The sequence below is a fragment of the Accipiter gentilis genome, chromosome 28, assembly GCF_929443795.1.
Source record: "Accipiter gentilis chromosome 28, bAccGen1.1, whole genome shotgun sequence".
In the NCBI taxonomy this organism is placed as follows: Eukaryota; Metazoa; Chordata; class Aves; order Accipitriformes; family Accipitridae; genus Astur; species Astur gentilis.
The window spans coordinates 1,337,399-1,355,398 of NC_064907.1; the positions used below are offsets into that span (position 1 = coordinate 1,337,399).

General features: G+C 37.0%; 1 protein-coding gene across 8 annotated transcripts in view; it reads right to left on the reverse strand.

Annotated features, from left to right (window-relative positions):
* Nucleotides 1-18,000, reverse strand: part of LTBP1 (latent transforming growth factor beta binding protein 1) — a 205,088-nt gene that overhangs the window by 100,766 nt on the left and 86,322 nt on the right. For 7 of the 8 annotated variants that reach the window (XM_049830886.1, XM_049830883.1, XM_049830884.1 and 4 more), the window contains 2 exons: nt 11,813-12,037; nt 8,107-8,384 (listed from right to left, as the gene is read on the reverse strand). In XM_049830886.1, the coding sequence (XP_049686843.1) occupies nt 8,107-8,384; nt 11,813-12,037 (503 nt within the window). The remainder of the gene's footprint in view (nt 1-8,106; nt 8,385-11,812; nt 12,038-18,000) is intronic. The other variant, XM_049830887.1, reaches the window with a different exon arrangement.

The window sequence follows — 18,000 nt, forward strand, 5'->3', positions numbered from 1 at the left end:
ATGAAGATGATACCATTCCCTAAGCTTAGGTTTACACTTTTCTATCCATCATCCACACATATTTTAAACTAATCTAGCCTGTATTCCTGAGGGCTTGTGGAAAAGAGAACAGATTTTCATAAATGATACCTCTGTCACAAGCTTACGATTTGGAGATAATTCTTACTGGTTCAGAAGGCAAAGAAGTCATGAAGGATTGGTATAAAGAGCTCAACTGTGCTGAAAGAGGCTCAGCAGTAGCAGCAGTATGAGGCACACATGGTACTGCTATAAAACAAAGTTCTTCCTGGGTAAAGCACTCACAGACACTGAAAGTATTGTTTCGAATCCACATATTTTTCCCCATGCGTGCCTGGGCTTCTATGCCAATATTTTATATAACTGAAGGAAGTACTGAATATTCCCAGTGGTAGACTGAAATTCTGGCTGACCCTGTGCTGGTGCACAAAGGCTACCCCAAGCCACATCACATCTTTGTTCCTCTGTCCAGACTCCAGCCTCTGCCCCATCTTCCACAGTCTTGGAGCGCTAACAGTACTTGAGTTGTGCACTGCCACCAGGATTTCATGTGTTTTCCAATGCCAGGGAACAGGAAGGATTATATCCTTGAAATCTCTCTGCTAGGGCAGTAGAAGGAATTTATTCAGCTCCCTGTAAAGTGGAGTAGATACCCCAGTCTGGCAATTAGTCTCAGGGCAACTGCAGAGGATTCCAGCCCAGAGACCACGTTTCCTGGGACTCCCACTCCTGCATGGCCCATCTACTAATCCCTGTCCCGAGCTGTTAGTTAAAACCACAATACAGGCATAAATAAAGGAGTGTCACATGATTAAATATGTTTGAAATTGATAGGTGTTTTGCCTAAGTTAATGGCTAAAGACTCTGGGATTCAGCTCAAAAGACTGCATTTCACATACCACAATAGCAGAAGTGAATGGATACACTGTTTTAACTTTCTGTAAACTATTCAACAGGCACAGATCTTGGATTGTTGCTTCTTTTTTTTCCTATAGGCACAACAAACAGAGTAAGAAACCTCAAACTTAATAAACCATATTACTGAAACAATTAACAAACACACTTGATTAGCTTACTGACCAGCTGAATGACAGGTAGTTACAAATGAAGAGTATTATCCCATGTACCACTGGCTCACTAACAGGCATTGTCTCATAAGCAGAGGAGAGAAACTTAAATACTTCCAGACTTTCTAAAAGAACTGGTAAAGAATTTGTTTTGGCTTAAGCAGAACATTCTTCATAGGCAAGAAAAATTACCCAGCTTTTGTCTATTTGAGTAATTAAAACAATGTTTGGTGTTTTTGGTATCTGATACATGTTTAATCTTCTGATATTTCAGGGTATTGATCTTGCAAAGAATCTATTGCGAATGAAGCATTAATCCTGGAAATGAATCCACACTGATTTCTGACAGTCTGTTTGTTTAAAAACTTCAGAAGCCAAGCCATGAGCTTCAAGGAATTCCAGACAGTTATTTTATTTTATGAGATGGTATTTTTAAGACTATTCTAAGAAAAAAAGGTTTTTAAAGTGCTCTAAGAAAAAAAGTACCAGTATGAAGCACAGAATTTTACTTGTATCATTTTTCCTGCCTAAAGAATATAAAATAAGGAAGTACATTTCATATAGCTGTCAAAAATTGAAAATACCACAAATTTACCTCCATAGGAAATGTTCTGTTAAATCTGAAGTTCAACAGGGATATTTATACAGTTTAATGAATGACTTCAACTGGCATACTGCTACCGTCATTGCCTCCAGACTACATGCACTACAATCATATTCCATACACTAGTATCAATACATTAGGTTATGCATTAAGAGCTATCAACACATTTTGCTGCTCTGATTTCTTACTCAAAAACTTTGATGCCTTTGTTTACTATTTCCCATCATGAAAAACTCATCAGTGATCTAAGCCTAGTTCCTAAAAACTTTATGTATATTCCCAATATCAAGTACCTGATCAGTGTATGACCTTGTCTGAATCAAGTTAAGTCAATGCTTAATGAGTTGCAGTCAGAATCTTTATCATGATACAATGTTGACAACTTCTGACCTTTTCCAGCTGCCACCTATCACTTGGCTTATTTTGTATTCTACCAAGTCTGACAGCAGAGAGAAGGGTGTTGCTCAAACCAAAACATTTCCTGTAAAAGACATTACTGAAACACAGTATTAAATAAACTATTTCCATATAAATTTATCCCACTAAAGATGCTGATAACCTAACATCTGTTTATCATACTTGTTATTTATCAGAACTAAGCAGCATTTAAAACACATTTGAATGCATATGTTTTGATCACACTGAAAAATGGACAGCCCTTAAAATTTTCAATAAAGTCTTTACTAGTATTCACCATTAATGTTATTTAGCTTAATTTATTAAACCCCAAAACTATAAAAATATGCTTCTATTGTCTACTATAGGTGATATTTTTTTTGTTCTTTAATATGGTTTTCCAAAGTATTATTATAATACATCAAATTTCACTTCACAGTACCAGAACAACTCTAGTTCAGGCAACCTTCTCAACAGAGCTGTAACAAGTACAGACCTTTTCTGCAACACCTTTCAAAGTACTTTACAAGGGAAGCACAAAGCATCATTCAGCAAACAACTGACAAATGAGGAGTGGAACATATCCCCTGAACACCACAACCTGTGGAACACCACAACCCAAACTGAAAACACCCCAACAAAAAGGGGGGATCAGAAGACAACATTTTTTAAATTCTTTCAGTGATCATTTTAGAGAGCAGTCCAGCTCCTCTCAGCAATTACACCAGCACAACTGTGGGACAGTAAGGAGGAATGAACAAGCATGGGCAGACATGAATTCTTAGCCAGCTTCTCTTCTGGACTTTTTGGCATGTGTTGCCTTCAGCCAGGTAAGCAACTTCAATATCTGTCTCTCTTTAGACTAACAACTCTTTTTTATTCTGTTTTTAGATTATAGATGCTGAGATCACCAGAAGTCTCCTTCAGTAAAACTGATACTCAAAAATGTCTGCTGAAGAGAAGAGCATTACTTGTGAATCTATTCAGAAAGAGCCTGCTTTAGAGAAATTTGGAAATACCAGCTTCTCCAATTTCTTGCTGTTTTGCAAAAAAATGCCTCCTCCTTTACAGTTAAGCAAAAAAGAGACCAATCAATTCTGAGAAGACTTTTTTAGCCAAAATACTGAAATGCAGTAACCATAGGAAAACACATGAATATACTCAGTAGACACTTCAAAGTGATCTTAAGGGAGGGAAAAAAAAGCAGTGCTTAATTATGTTTATATGAATTTGACAGATAATAGGCATCTGCATTCTTTTCTCTATCTAAGTGCAAAGTAATCATACACAAAATTAACAGGATTTGAGATTACCAACATAATCTTTACTAGGTGCACCACTGACTTTATAGAAGTATTTTGGGAAATAACAAGATATTCTGTGTCATAATAAAGGCATTTTTATTAGAATTAAAATGAAAAGCAGCTGAAGAGGAGGAATTAAAGGAGAGAAACATAATCTTCCTTATTTGTTTGATTTTTAAGTAGAACTTGGAGAATCAGTGGTCCGAGATGACTGACTCCTTGGATTTCAGAAACACAGGACTACATGCCTATAAAGAACCATGCAGGACACCCTGTCCAGTCTCCAGCTTTTGAAAGCACTGTAACATACACTGCTCTCCAGAAATTTACTGTTTTCCATCTTAAGTGGGATTTTTGTCCTACTGCTTCCATTGTATCTGTTTCCCAACTTCAAGTCTCTGTTTTCTCAACATTATTTTCTACAAAATAAGGTGCAAGTTTAAGTAAAGGTTTGTTTCCTATATTTTTATCACAACAATAAGTTTCTGGCCTGCATCTTAATTTTTAGTTTATGATATACCCTGCAAAATTTTTTTTTATACTAGGAGACCATTTGATGAAGCACAACTTTTGTATGCAACATATCATAGTAAGCTATCAAGCAACATTGTAAGCTATCCTGGAGCAATCATCTTTAACATCTCCCTGAGGAGAAATAATTGCTAAGTGTTCCACTTAGAGAAGAGAGGCAGCCAGGAAAAGTGAATTGACAAGTAGAAGAAAGAACCACCCAGAACACTATTTGCTTCCTATATTAATTTTTAAAAATTGAAATATAAGTATTACTTTCATAGTTGCTCTTTCTACTTTATTTCCAAATGCTAAGGGCACTTCAGGAAATAGTCACAATTAAGCAACGCATACATACATGTGTACATGTATTTATGAAAACATACATCTTTCTTTATCTACCTTAATTAAACCAGGAAATGTCATTCCTCTAGCCCTTCTCTCTCTCCTCCTGTCCTTCTAAGCCTGTAGACTGACATCTTTTCACACATCTTTTACTACCTTTTTCTCATGGTTGCTGCCTTTGTTTATAGTCACAATACTACAGACAACTAAGCGAATAGGAAGTCTAGAAGAATTTCTACGTTGTTAATTAGGAGTGATAGGAGGCCTGAGAATATGACCAGATTCTTCAGCTCTCTGTACCATAATGTCCTCCAAGCTGGAGTTCAGGGTGGCTCCAGCTGGTAACTTTAACAGTATGTGCTCTCTTGGAAATACACTGCAGAAAATAGGCCCTGGATGTCTAGGGATTTGAATATAGCAACTATCCTACTGTTTTTGCAGGACTACTGTTTTTGAATGAGATACATTAAAGGAATTTAACTAAGGTGGGGAAGCATGTGGTGGGAGATGAAAAATATTCCACAGAAGGCTCTAACAAAAACAAAGCATTAAAATCAAAGGACCTGTAATTGAAGACCAGCTGAAATTCAAGGAAGAAGGAGAGAACAAGATATGGAGAGAAACACAGAATGGTAGAGGTTACATGCACAAAAAAACACAGTAGAGATTCTCATAGTTTTTATCCTGTGCTTTTAGCCTGGACCAAAAGTAAGTTCAGCAAAGGCTTTATTAACTTGGTTAATTTGCCTAGAAGAGGCCACACTCATATCATTCCATCAATCTGCTCTATAGACAGTAAAGTCACCTCTGACCCTAGGATATTTAATAAAACATTTCTGAAGCCAAATATACAATCCACCCTGCAAAAAAATGTACAAACACTGATGATTGTTGAAAAAAGTACGGATAACAAAATTATCCAGCATCAACACCAGAAAGGACATTGCTACTAATAGGGAAAGCTCAGTTTAGCATCTCGTCTGAACAAATAGAGAAACCTTGTATTTAGCAAAGCAAATATCAAAGAAACAGAAAACCAAATTCTTTCAGAATAGATCTATTCAGGTGTTAAAAAAAAAAAAAAAAGAGTGTCTTTCCCAGTTCAAGGTCTATTTAACATACAAATAAATAATATGCATTGCCTGACTGAAGGAAAAATATTAACATTTCAGGTTCAAATTTGAAAGGGGAATGAGTCATTTAAATCTATATTTATGGCAAGGTCTTAAATGAATGCTCTACAAAATGCTACACTACAAGTCCAATTTTTAACTGAACCATTATACTAAATAACAAAAGGCCTCTGAAATCCTTACTATGCTCTTCTCCAAGACTGACACAGAAAGGATCAATGGAATTTGTAAAAAATGAGAACATGCATTATTCTAAACTAGGAGGGACTACCATTTCTTGAGAGCACTGCAAAGACCATTTTTCCAGGGGAATACTGAAAAAAAAAAAATTACAAAAATTGGAGATTAAGTATTTAGTAGGGTTTCAAGTCAGGCATGAGGGCAACGCAAGCATATTTTCCCTTTTCTCCCCCTTTAAAGGAAGCACATTACTGTCTTCCAGTGAGTGATGAGTAAGCTTTAGTTTTAAAACCATTGTAACGTGAGGGGCATGCACAGGACACTGAAAGTTTTGGCTGTGTCATTCAAAATACCTCACTCATGCGTGTGGCAGAAAGAACAGACAACAAATTGATCAAGTATAAGAGGTAAGAGATAAAAGATATAGCACCCAGTGCCAAGTCTAAGCCCAAGGAGGGAATTTTGTCTTCCCCTATAAGTGCAAATAGAAATACAAATAAATAATAAGAAACCATTAATTATCATAATTATTTCCAGAATTTTATGATTGCATATTATAACACCATGTTTGTTAGATCTCTCATTCTTAGGAAATACAGAAAAATGGCTGTTTGACACAGGCCCTGCTTCATTTTGTCATGTAAAATCCATGAACTTTCATTTGAACATGTCCTTCAACACTTCTGCAAGAATAAACTCAAGGTTTTACTATTCCTGAAACAGACAAGCACGAAGAACTCATCAGTATAAATTAACTCTGTGGATCCCAAATCAAGCATTCAACAGTTAGTGAGTACCAGCCTTTAACGTTTCATATGCAACCTTAACTCTGGTCTTCTAGAAATGTTTTTGGGGCATGATGACATTTAAATTTACTTCTTCCATTGCATTTCCAGAATGAATTATTTTTAAACACCCTCATGTGATGGCCTAGCATGAGGAGGTTTTGAGATCTCTACTTCCACAGCAACTTCTGAAACTAGAGTTAATTAGGCCACCACTAGAAATACTACAATACTCTGCAGAAGCCAGTCACTGAAAGGAAGAGAGAAAAATATTTTGCAGGAAAAAAGTCAGTTCTTTTTTGCTGGCGGAGGGTGATTGAGACTAAGGAACTGTGATTTCAGTTTGAGGTTCCAGAAGGTAACTACTATCACTACCTTGGGATCTGTCACTGAGATTACCCTCACCCTGCTTCTGCTTCTGTCTGTTTCCCATCACTGATCCTCTCCAAAGCTCCTTGCCCCTCTGTGAGTGAGGTCTCTTCCTTCCCCGCCCCCCCCCCCTTTTTTTTGGGGGGTGGGGGGGGTAAGGGGCGTCAGGGGGTGGGGTGAGGTGCTGCCTGGGAGCTCTGAGAAAATTTCCTTGCTCTCAGTTCTAATGCTTGGCATTGCAGCATTCACTGACAGCTCAACACTTGTAAAGGACATTTTGCTCCAGTCCTGCATTTCAGGGATGATGGGTGCTGTCCCTTTGAGGGGAAGTCAGACCATGTTCTGTGCAGGTGAACTCTTTGGAGAATTTTGCTGCCAACATCTAACAAATGTTTGTGGAATATAATGGAAATAGATATATTTTTAGATGTTTCAAAATTGGCTAACTTTCAGTGCATGTTGCTGGAAGGACCAAAACCAGTAACCTTTCATTCTCTAACATCAACCCTCAAAATAAGTGAGTGATTTTCCTGAAACCTCCCACAAAATTTCAGCCTGAGGCATGCCTTCGGCTTAAAAAAAATTGATCTGAAAAGTTAAATTTCGGCAAGGTGATAAGCAATAAATAACAGGGTCTTACTAATGTTTTTACAATTTCTTCACAGATGCTTTTTTTGGTCTCTCTATATATTTACACATATATACAAATATGCAAAAATGTTAACACTGCGTTGCTTATTAAAGTGCTGTCAAGAGCTGAAAGAAGATATGCAATTTTGAATACTCATGTAAAAACTGATGTGAACATATCATTTTAAACTGATCTAAGGTTTTAATGCTCTAGCAAACACTCAGTTGGCTTTCATGATTTTTCTACCCTATTCAATGGTCACATTTCAACAAATTCAAAACATTAGCCTACAATACTGTAAAACATATGAAGTTGTTGAATAGGAATTTCAGTGAAAACTGCAACTCCTTGAAAAACACTGGCTGTTGAGATATACATGCAAAAAGACTCACTAAACTCAAAGACAGTACAAGCTGTGGAAGATGGTGTAACCTTAGCTGTTCAATCAGGAGAGAGGGAACTAGGATTTAAGTCATGTTTTTTTTATTTGGAGAAATAGCTTATAAATGGGGAAGTTATGGCTAGCACAGCTGAGATCAGAATGTCAGGGATCCAAGTCCACAGAAAATGAAGCCATTAGCTTGAAGGAGAAGGAGGTTCAGAAAAATGTTATTTTGTAAAAATTTTACATTCTTAAAGTAATTTTCTTTCAGAAAAGAATGTTGAATGTGTCCTTTCCAGGCAACTGGTGAAATTTTTTTTCATTGTTTTATAATATTGTTTTAAAGCTACCTGTCTCAAAAGCCTTAGCAAACATTTCTTACCTGTGTCCCAATAGTCTCCTGGAAGCAGCGCCCAAGCTGAGTTTTAACTGAAACAGGAAACATATGAGGAATGGGTTGTTGATTTGTGTAAGTAGTATGTCCTTTCTGGGTCTTCTGATACGGAAGACCTTGGTAAGAGACCTGTGGATGTACTGGCTGAGGTACTTTCACTTTTTGTCCTGTTGATGAGCTGTCAATTCTTGAAACTTGATGGATCTGAACTGAGGCTTCAGGGGGATGTTTCACATGGATATTCACTATGTTAGGAGGGAACTTCACTAAAATAATTGAAGGAAAAACACATAAGAAAAATTGGTAATAAAATATGTCAAAAAAGGCACCTCTAAGATTTCTTTTTTGTACATTAGAATTTTTACAGAGTGCCTTAAAGTGACTGAAATAAAAATGAAACCCAGATTTGGGGGTTAGAGCGAAAGCTGAAAGAACGCATAGAGTCTCATTAACAAAGCAAGAAAATGAAAACTCTTCACACCTGAAGGAATGACATTATAGGATTGTAAAGACTGCTATGTAAACATGGATGTCCAAATTGGCTGGTGTGACATTAATATTTGCGGTCATACTGTGTAATAAGAATCCCAAAGTTCCAGAATTCAAACTCTAATGGGTTATATTTGGATATATAGTAAGCTTTATTTTCTTTTTCAGATTGATCATCTTTCTCTGGAACACAGAAAAAGCTTCAGATTTCATCCCTTCACCTTTATATACCTGCCAAGTCCCAAGTTTGCCCCTGCAAGAGTTGCTAGCATCTCAACCATCTAAAATCACCACTCCCTTCACTGAACATTGAATTCAGGATTTGGCAGATAAAGAGGGAGGAAATGTTTTTCAGATACTTCCATTTTTAAATACAGTTGTAGTTTTAAGTCTGGGTATATAGACTGAGACCCTCCAGTCAACGTAATGTGCACAGAAACACAAAATGCCTTTTAAACATGTAACTCAAATTACTGGGGGTAGGGGGTAAAGGTGGGCAGGGAGGAAAGGTGTGTAAAAAGTTTTATAGTTTGTAAGCTGCATAGCAAAGTTATTTACTGTGTCTGACTGGGTCTCTCTTGTCAGTAAGTACTGCACAGACTACTCAAGGCCAACCAATCCATTAGATGCAACACCCCTTCCAAACACCAAGAACCAACAAATACCATTTGACATACTTTCTCTATAACGCATACTGGATTGTTGAGTCTTCTCAATTGTCTCCTTGCCTCCAGGAGACCAAACTGTTCTTTGGAACTTGATTAGGCATTTTCAGTTCTTATTTACAAATTTCAACCTCACAGATCCACTTCCCAGGAAGCATATTTTATTTATTTTAGCTGCTCTAAAATTATATTATTTTGTAGAAATTGCCTTTGGTTTTTCACATTATTTTCATTTCTCTAGGCACATTTAGCAGTATTAATTGGTCTCATATATGAATTCCTTAAAAGAAACAAATTTATTTTTACTCTGCCTTGCATTGTTTCATTTATGAAAATCTACAACATATTGCAGACAGAAACATCAGGAATAAGGTAGTAGAAAGCCAGCAAAATACAGCTACAGGGCCTTAAAGGCTCTTCAGATCTTGCCTGTAGCAGAAAACAACCTTCAAGCAAAATTAATACTACATGAGTTCTGTTATAGGTAAACCCACAAGGAAAAGATTCAGTGTTAAAAGGAGAAGCAGCAAGGCCCTTCTTAGGCTCTTAGACTGGTTTTGCACGGCAAGGCAAGACAGCATAGTCTGGCTATGAAAAGCACAAAACTCACCCCAGACTTACTATCATGCATTTTTATGTATGAAGAGGGATCCCTTCAACTAGCTTCTCCAGCTGATAAATCTAAAAAATATATTAGCCCGTAAAAGAAACCACTGAATAATGTTCTGCTTTAACCTAGCAATCCACCTAGAGATGTTCAGATGCTGAAAACATCAAATTTAGGCTGGTTCCTCCCATGTACTATTATTACCACAATCCTCTCCAGGTCTTGCATCATTGCCTAGATGTGCTGATTAATTTTTATTTCTGTCAGCCATTTCAGGATGGATTGTTTTATTCTTTCCTTGAAAGAAATGAAACATTCCTCTCTCCACAATCCAACACCCGCATTTCGGCATGGAAAGAGAAGAAAAGGCATTATGACTGCTGATGGTTCTGATGATGACTCAAGGGTCAGGAAAAAAATTTTCAAGAGGTCAGACTCTTTAGCAATGAGAAACCTATTGTATGTTTTAAGACAGCAACTCTAAATCTGAAAAACAACTGTCTTAAATAAAATTTCTTTTATGGTCCACCATGTTGTCTAAAATAATTTGATCTAGAATGAAATAGTCTCAGAAATAAATTGCTGCTCTGCTAAATGTTTAGGTAATTATATTCTCTCACTCCTCCCCCCTGCTTCCCCCCCCCCCCCCCTTTTTTTTTTTTTTTTTTATTCAGAAAATCTCTCGGGAGCTTTAAGGACTAATACTCCAACATGTCAGTGGAAACAGTTTCCCAGTGGACTGCGTAGCAGTCCCTAGAGAAGAAAACCATTGAAAAGATAGAACAGATACTTAAAAAAAATTCTAAAATATTGTGTTTCCAGAAAGATACTGTCAACACTTCCTTCACAGCTATGTCCCTTTCTGAAAACAGAATTACTACATTAGATTATATTTATCCAAACATATAAATAGTTAGGCCTCTTTTAGCAAAATTATTCAGGAATTAGTTGCCAACAACTGAGCCTCCTCACATCTTTTCCCCATATATTTTGTTTTTATTCAGAAGCAGCAGTCTTGGAGAGGTAATTGTAAAATTACCCTTGACAAGAAAAATCAATCTGGCAATTCAAACAAACCATATTCACATGCTTTGAAACTGAATTGCAGGGGTCTCTCCATATGGACAGGATCTCACCAAGATAAAATGTCATAGGGCACATGGGAATCATTCAACACTTCTCTTCAAGGTCATCAGAACTTGCCACCTCACAAAAAAGCATTAGGGGAAACAGAAACCTGAAGCTGACTGAACCTTCTTTGACTGGGCAAAATTTGATTAACATCACAGTTTTTCTTGTTTTTGATCCTTGGCCTTCACAGCATCGGCAGTAGGAAATCTTTACCATTTTTTTCTATGATATTGTTATATGACCTGGAAAGAATGTTCTATTGAACTGAATCATATCATGGCCTATCTACATTAAAAAGTTCACCACAAAATTAACTTATAGGACTTTACCAAATGATATAACAAAGATAAACATGGATTGTACTTATAGTTTTACATTAGATTTAAGTTTTGTAATGTTGAAAAGCATTGTCTCTTCCCTCTACTAGTAACCATGGAATCACTTGCAACTTTCTATCTAGGTATACTGCAATTTATGGACTCTGTTCAGCCCCAATCATTCAAACAGGTTTACAGTCCTGGAAGAAGCCCCCTGCATTATCATTGGACTCTGCAATCTGCATTAAATTCCACCATAAAGCAAAGTAATTTTACTTATAAACTTTTGAATAGCACTGTTATTTCTTATTTTTTCAGTCACTGAGCAAAATACTTTCCAGTCACTCTGCTGAGTTCACGATTTAAGTTGTGGTGTCAAGATTAAAACTATGTAGACAGATCACTATCATTACTAGTTGGATACCCAGAAGTAGTTAATAAAATCAACTCCAAAGGAAAAAATATCTATTAAGGAAAAAAGTTACCTTTTACACCTTGCTGTCCAGACATCGTCAGTGGTAAAGTATGAGTGGAGTGGATTATTTGTGATCCTACAGCCTTGTTCACCTGTTGTGGGTGATGGTATAGTTTTGGAGTATTGGCAGTCTGCACAGGGATCTGACAGAGTTTACCAGTGTAATTAGGAGGGCACTGGCATTTATCTCTAGAACTACACTGGCCTCCATTCATGCATGGAAGGTGGCAAATAACTGAAATGAAAACAGAAAGAAAAATTTTGTTAATGACTTCAGCTTTCATTTTATCTGACCACGTATCACACAGAAGTTGAGGAGGAAACGCATAGAGCTGGGGCCCTTCATTCTTCTGGTATCTGAGGAATGACTATCTATCTGATATGCATTTTTAATTGCCTTGTGGTAGAACCACTTCCTTTCCCCTCCTTGTGACCTCTGCCTGGTTCGCACCTTCCTTCCATGACAAACACTCCTTTTGACCTCTGCCTGGTTTGCATCTTCTTTCCATGACAAACACAGCAAGCACATGCCTCCCTTAAAAATCTCAGCTATTTTATTTCATTATACTATTAAGCAAGACGCTAAATTAATATGGTGCCTGGCTGCACCTCTTATTCATACCTCAACACAGGTATCCTTATTTAGTCAGCCTCCCATTTCTGAAAATCCTGGACCACTTACACTTCCCTGGAAGACTGGGGAAAAACTCACCAGAGACTAGACAGTACTGGGGATAAATTTTCCCTTTTCACTGTGAGCCTTGGTTGTTCTCCAGAAAACCATGTCTTACTGAGTATCTGTATTTTGCTTAACATTTATCTCTCATATAAAAGAAGCTAATTTGTATACCCACCCATGAAAATCATAAAAATATCGGAAGACTCTACTCAAATGATTTCAGAGACAAATTCCGAAGTATTACAATATTTTAACTCCACTATAAAGACAAGGGTAGTTACTTCTGTGCCAGCTAGTACTTGCACATTTACGGCAAAATAAATTATCAGATGAAACATGAAAAACATCAACATTGAATGAAAACTATTTCTTAACTCAGAAATACAAACAGTAATAGGCATGGTTCAGCACTTTCTAAAAATATGATGTGAGACCTTATAATCAACCACAATCTAGCTGAGCTGTCAACATTTTCAAGAACTAAATGATGCAAAAACAACAGGAGGACTCCTGTGAGCTTTTGTTCAACACAAACTAAGGTCATTTTTTCAGAAATCAAAGATTCTTGGAGAAACAGCAATACAGTATCCATTTGTCAGCTTTAAGATAAGATTCTGACTGTAAAAATAAATAAATAAAAATCTAGACTTTACAGTAATTATGGTATTTTGCTGGATTGGTATTGCTTGGTCTGTATTGAATTACAATGAAAATGAGAAACTGTAGATAATGGAAGGTAATTAGGAACCTAGTGCTTATTATTCCAAGTGGTGTAATCTCTGGATGACTGCAGCCTATTACTATTATTAATACTGTAAATAGTCAGTATTGGAAAAGGAACCTGTGTGTTGTAAGAAGACAAAGCAGGACATTCAGCAGCCCAAGGAGTTCCAACCCAACTGCGTAATTCACTTGGCCCAGGAAAAGTGCTCAAGAAACAGCACAATCAGTCCAGCTTGCCACAGAGTGCCCCCGTAGTGTACTGACAGGGTCTGGAACAGCGATGTCTGATGGCCAGATAGGTCCACACACAAATGTAAACAGCCAGAATTGTTTTTCCACTCTGTTCTGCAAATGTATATTCATTATTTTTCTCATCTTATCTCATATTTTAATTTCATATAAACTGACAGAAAGTACTTCAAGCTGTAGCACTGTGCTAAAAGGCCTAGTTGACTTCAGAAGGCTATCCATGCCAGCACAGGCCTCACTTTTTTGGGTCCCAGTTGGAACTTTATCCAAGCGTATAAAAGATGTCCTTACAGAACGGCTGTTACTTCAGTGTAAAATGAAGGATTGTTGAGCCCAGAGTAACTAAAGCATGACAGCTATCTCTCTCTCACTCCAGTACAATTTCTCCCTGAGCTACCACAAACAAGCAGGTTTACTGTAATGGTGACAACTTACAAAGCATTTTAGGTACTTGTAAAGATCTGCCTGAGCAGGGTTGAAAGCTAAGGTGGTTTTCCCACAAAAGTAACATCACACAATGAAATAGTGTAAAGCAGCATTAGGACAACAGCAATTTGGTGTTTGAAAGAAGTACAGTGGAACAAAGGCAAACAGAAATCATCTCACTAATTCCTCAAGTGCAAGAAGCTTATCCCATAGATTTTCTTCCTGCCCAAGGCAACAAGGTAATGTGCAAAAACCAGCTTTTAAACAATATAAATATACCCAGTATTTCCACCAAAAAATTTTAATTTCTTCTGAACTTCTATTCCTATAAAGCAGCCAGTGTCTGGAAGGCCATATCACACAGGTATCTCTGCATTACAGGGTGCTCTTCAGGCTTTCCTCTCCTGCAGGAGCCCACTGGGTAACGAATGGGCATGTTAAAAGCTTTGCTTGCAAGCAAACAAAGTTTGTACTAAAAATACTGGAAAGGAAGATACCAATAAAAAAAGAGTTCATTCATGTCCCTTTTCATAACTGCTGTGGATATTCACACAAATAATTTGTGCAAATAAGTGCAAACAAATACCACTGAAAGGTCCACTATGAGGTAAATAATGAAGAATATTTAATGTCTCAGTATTTACATATAACAGAAAATAAAAATTCCAAGCTGCTCACATTATCACATGGTGCAAATCACTCAGTTAACAGATTTATGTACAGATGTACTGATTTATATGTCTTGAAGGTCTGGCCTAATGTATGAGGAATAAGCTTTCAATTAGAATACATTATAACTATTTTGAGAATATAAAATTCTGTAATAAAAAATTAAAAATTCTGAAATATACAATTATAAGTTCTACTCAGGCATGTAAAACAAATAGGATGTGATTGCCAGGCTAAACTGAAAACTTGATAATCTCAAATGGCAAATAAATGGTTGAAATAAAATATCTTAAAATTTTAAATAAGTATAATAAGCACACACACAGACAAATTGCAATGTTTCCTCAGGTAAGTTATGGCCAGGAGAAATGGCTACATTTGATTATGAAACTGGTGCTAGAAATCACAGACACACAAGTTCACCAGAACTGGAATTACACACGTTTGAGAAAAGTGAGCTGAAGTGGGGTAAGCCTCCAAAAAGGCAGAGGAAGGAAACACTACTTTCCCTTGACAAGGCTCTGGGAATCTCAGGTTAACAAAGACCAAAAAGCCCTGGGGAAAGGACCACTAAAGATAGGAACAGGATATAAAGCCAGGGTTTTTGAACAGCTCAACTTCTGATGAAAGTTTTTTTTCTTTGTTTTGTTTTGTCATTGAGGTTAAAAAATTTAAACAGAATGGCTCAACACTGCCAGAGGCATAGGGGACATTCCCAACAAAAAACAGACCCAAGTGCTGGGAGAGACCATTAGAAGATGCTGGGTTTGCACGTATGTTCACAACTGGCATTCAGACAAAGGGCGCTCTGGAGCCTGATTCTCACTGGGCTGTTGCCATTTCCTCTGAAAAGGAAAAAAAAAAAAAAAGAAAGAAAGAAACAAAAATATCCATTATGGTGTGATACCCTCTAGCTGCTCGGAGCCTGATAAAAATGTGGAGATAAGTCTGCATAAGATGACAAGAAATTTCAGTTCACATGTGGGTATCTTACAAAAAAAACAAAGGAAGTATCAATGGACCTAAGAAAGGCAACAAATTCTTCACTCAGATCTGCTGTAAACCAAGTGTCTCAAGTGTCTTAAGGATCAGCCAACGTATGATCGAACAAATTTAACAATTTCTTAATATATCTATATATGAACATCTATCCTTTCAAAATGTAAAGACAGGTTTAAGGAATTACAAACATTTTAAGTATTCTTCTCATCCTTGGGCAATTAATTGGTAATAACAAGCTTTGATTTCTCTGGCATCCAAAGACCTTAATTCCCCCCAGCCCTGCACAGCTTGGGGGGTATCACTGTTCAAAATAAGCCAAGTAAAGAAGGTGTATCAAGGTGCCCCCAAAGGGATTCTCTGAAAGACTGAATGCATAGAAAAAGGAGAACATTTGCAACATGAATCCAAATAAAGCTGCCACAGCTATGGGTTGGAAACACAAGAATAGGGCATGAAATCATCAACAAAGCAGCTAGGAAACCACTATTATACAGTTTTCCGTGCAATTACATCATGCAATTTGTTTTCAAGATACTCAAACAACCTTGAACAGGTCCAGATAAACTAATTTAATCAAGTCCAAATGTTTTCATTTAATCAAAATAATGTGTTACAAAACAAATTCCAAGCACCTAAATCCTAATCCTCAAAAAATAGCCCACACTTACCCAAACAAGCCCTTAGGATGGATGGAAATTCCCTTCCTGTAACGTGTGTTGAAGAAAATGAAGATGGGTTTTGAAATTCTCATCATCTGACTCTCCAAATTCCTTTTCTTTTACACCTCAGGGATCATGCTAGTTTATGTCTCACTTCCCCTCACCATTCTTTGCCTTTTCTACTTACATGCTATCAACTATTCAAGTGTAAGCACTATTGCAATTACATCAACAGGCTCTCCAAGGAAAATGTTAAACTGTTCATTAGATTACAGTATTTCCACTGGATGCATCACAAATCAGCAGATTAATTCTTGTCTCTGAATACTACACAGTTATCTGGCATTACTACATGCCCCACAGCTGTTTGGGCATCTTTCACCCATGCTGTTACTAAGCACACAGAAAGCACAGCGACTCGCAAGCAGTTCTACCAAACACAATTTTTAACAGGAAAGAAGAGATGACATTCACTGAGGGGAAGCACTGCCATATGCAACATTCTTGTGATGTAGTGCCTCTAAACACTGTATGTTTTAGGTAAAAGCTGAAACACAGAGGTGCTATATATAGATCTGCACAATTGCTCCAAACTTATTTCCACTTTCTAATTGCTGAAACTCTAACAGTAACTCAAAAGGCACAGAAGCATAAGCTACAGTAAGGATGCAATCCTCCAGTTTAGACTCTTCCCTATTCCCCTCCCTACCTTTTTTTTTTTTTTTTTGGCCACATGCCTTTTCTTGTTGTCCCTCAAGTTTCTAACTACTTCATTTGAAACAGTTTTCTCTTCAGATTTCTGGTTGTAATTCAGAGGTGTTATGTAAAGAAGTGGCAAGTTAAGTAAACTTTTTTTTTTTTTTTTTTTTAAGATTATCTTACTCTTGATATTACAAAGTCGTGCTTTGGGAAGCAGAGGGAGAAAAGGAAAGAAGCTTTAAGATGACTTGACTTAATAGTATAACACCTCTACATTCATCTCTGAATTTACCCTAATGTTTGTATTTTGACAGCTTTTAATAGAAACTTTCTATTGCAACAACCAAACACAGTTTTTGAAAGCCAATCTGATGCCGAGAGCTCCAGCAGCAGATGAAGAATGCTCTTTTCTGCTCACCACTGAAAACATGAAAGTGATGCCCTGCTCAGGCGAATAGCCTAGTTACCAACCACAAATTCCTTGTTACATACCACTGCTATTCACTGATCCAAACAGTGAGGACACCACCAGATCTGGTTCCAGACATAAGCAATCCTGTAGAAATGGCTACTCTCTGCTACTGCTGAGAGCACTCAGGGTATGTGACAAATAGCAGTACTGCATGGGGGATGAGCCTCCCTATCACAGCACTTTTTAATGAAATCTCTAGTATTCAACAAGAAGGCAAAAAAACATTCTGAGGCTCTCCTCTGGTTTCCTTTGCTGAATGCAATCTTGTGCATAAACAATGGCTTAAGTATAAGGCAAGAACCGAGGTAGATTAATACCATGTAATATGTGTAATTAACATGCAATTCTATTTTGAAAGATGTTTGTAAAAGCAAGAGTGTTGCTGGAAAATCAGTACAGGAAAGGTGGGTAGAACAAGACTGCACGCTTTCTCAGTTGGATACACCAAAAAGACACAAAGTAAAAAATACAATGAAAGAGCTGTCATACAGAAATCTCTCTAGTAAACAGTTTCATTTGGTTTATTACTAGTTTAAGTAGTTTTAAATTAGCTTACACAAATATAGATTCCACCAAAATGGCATGAATTTAAACATGTAATATTTTTACAATAATTGTAA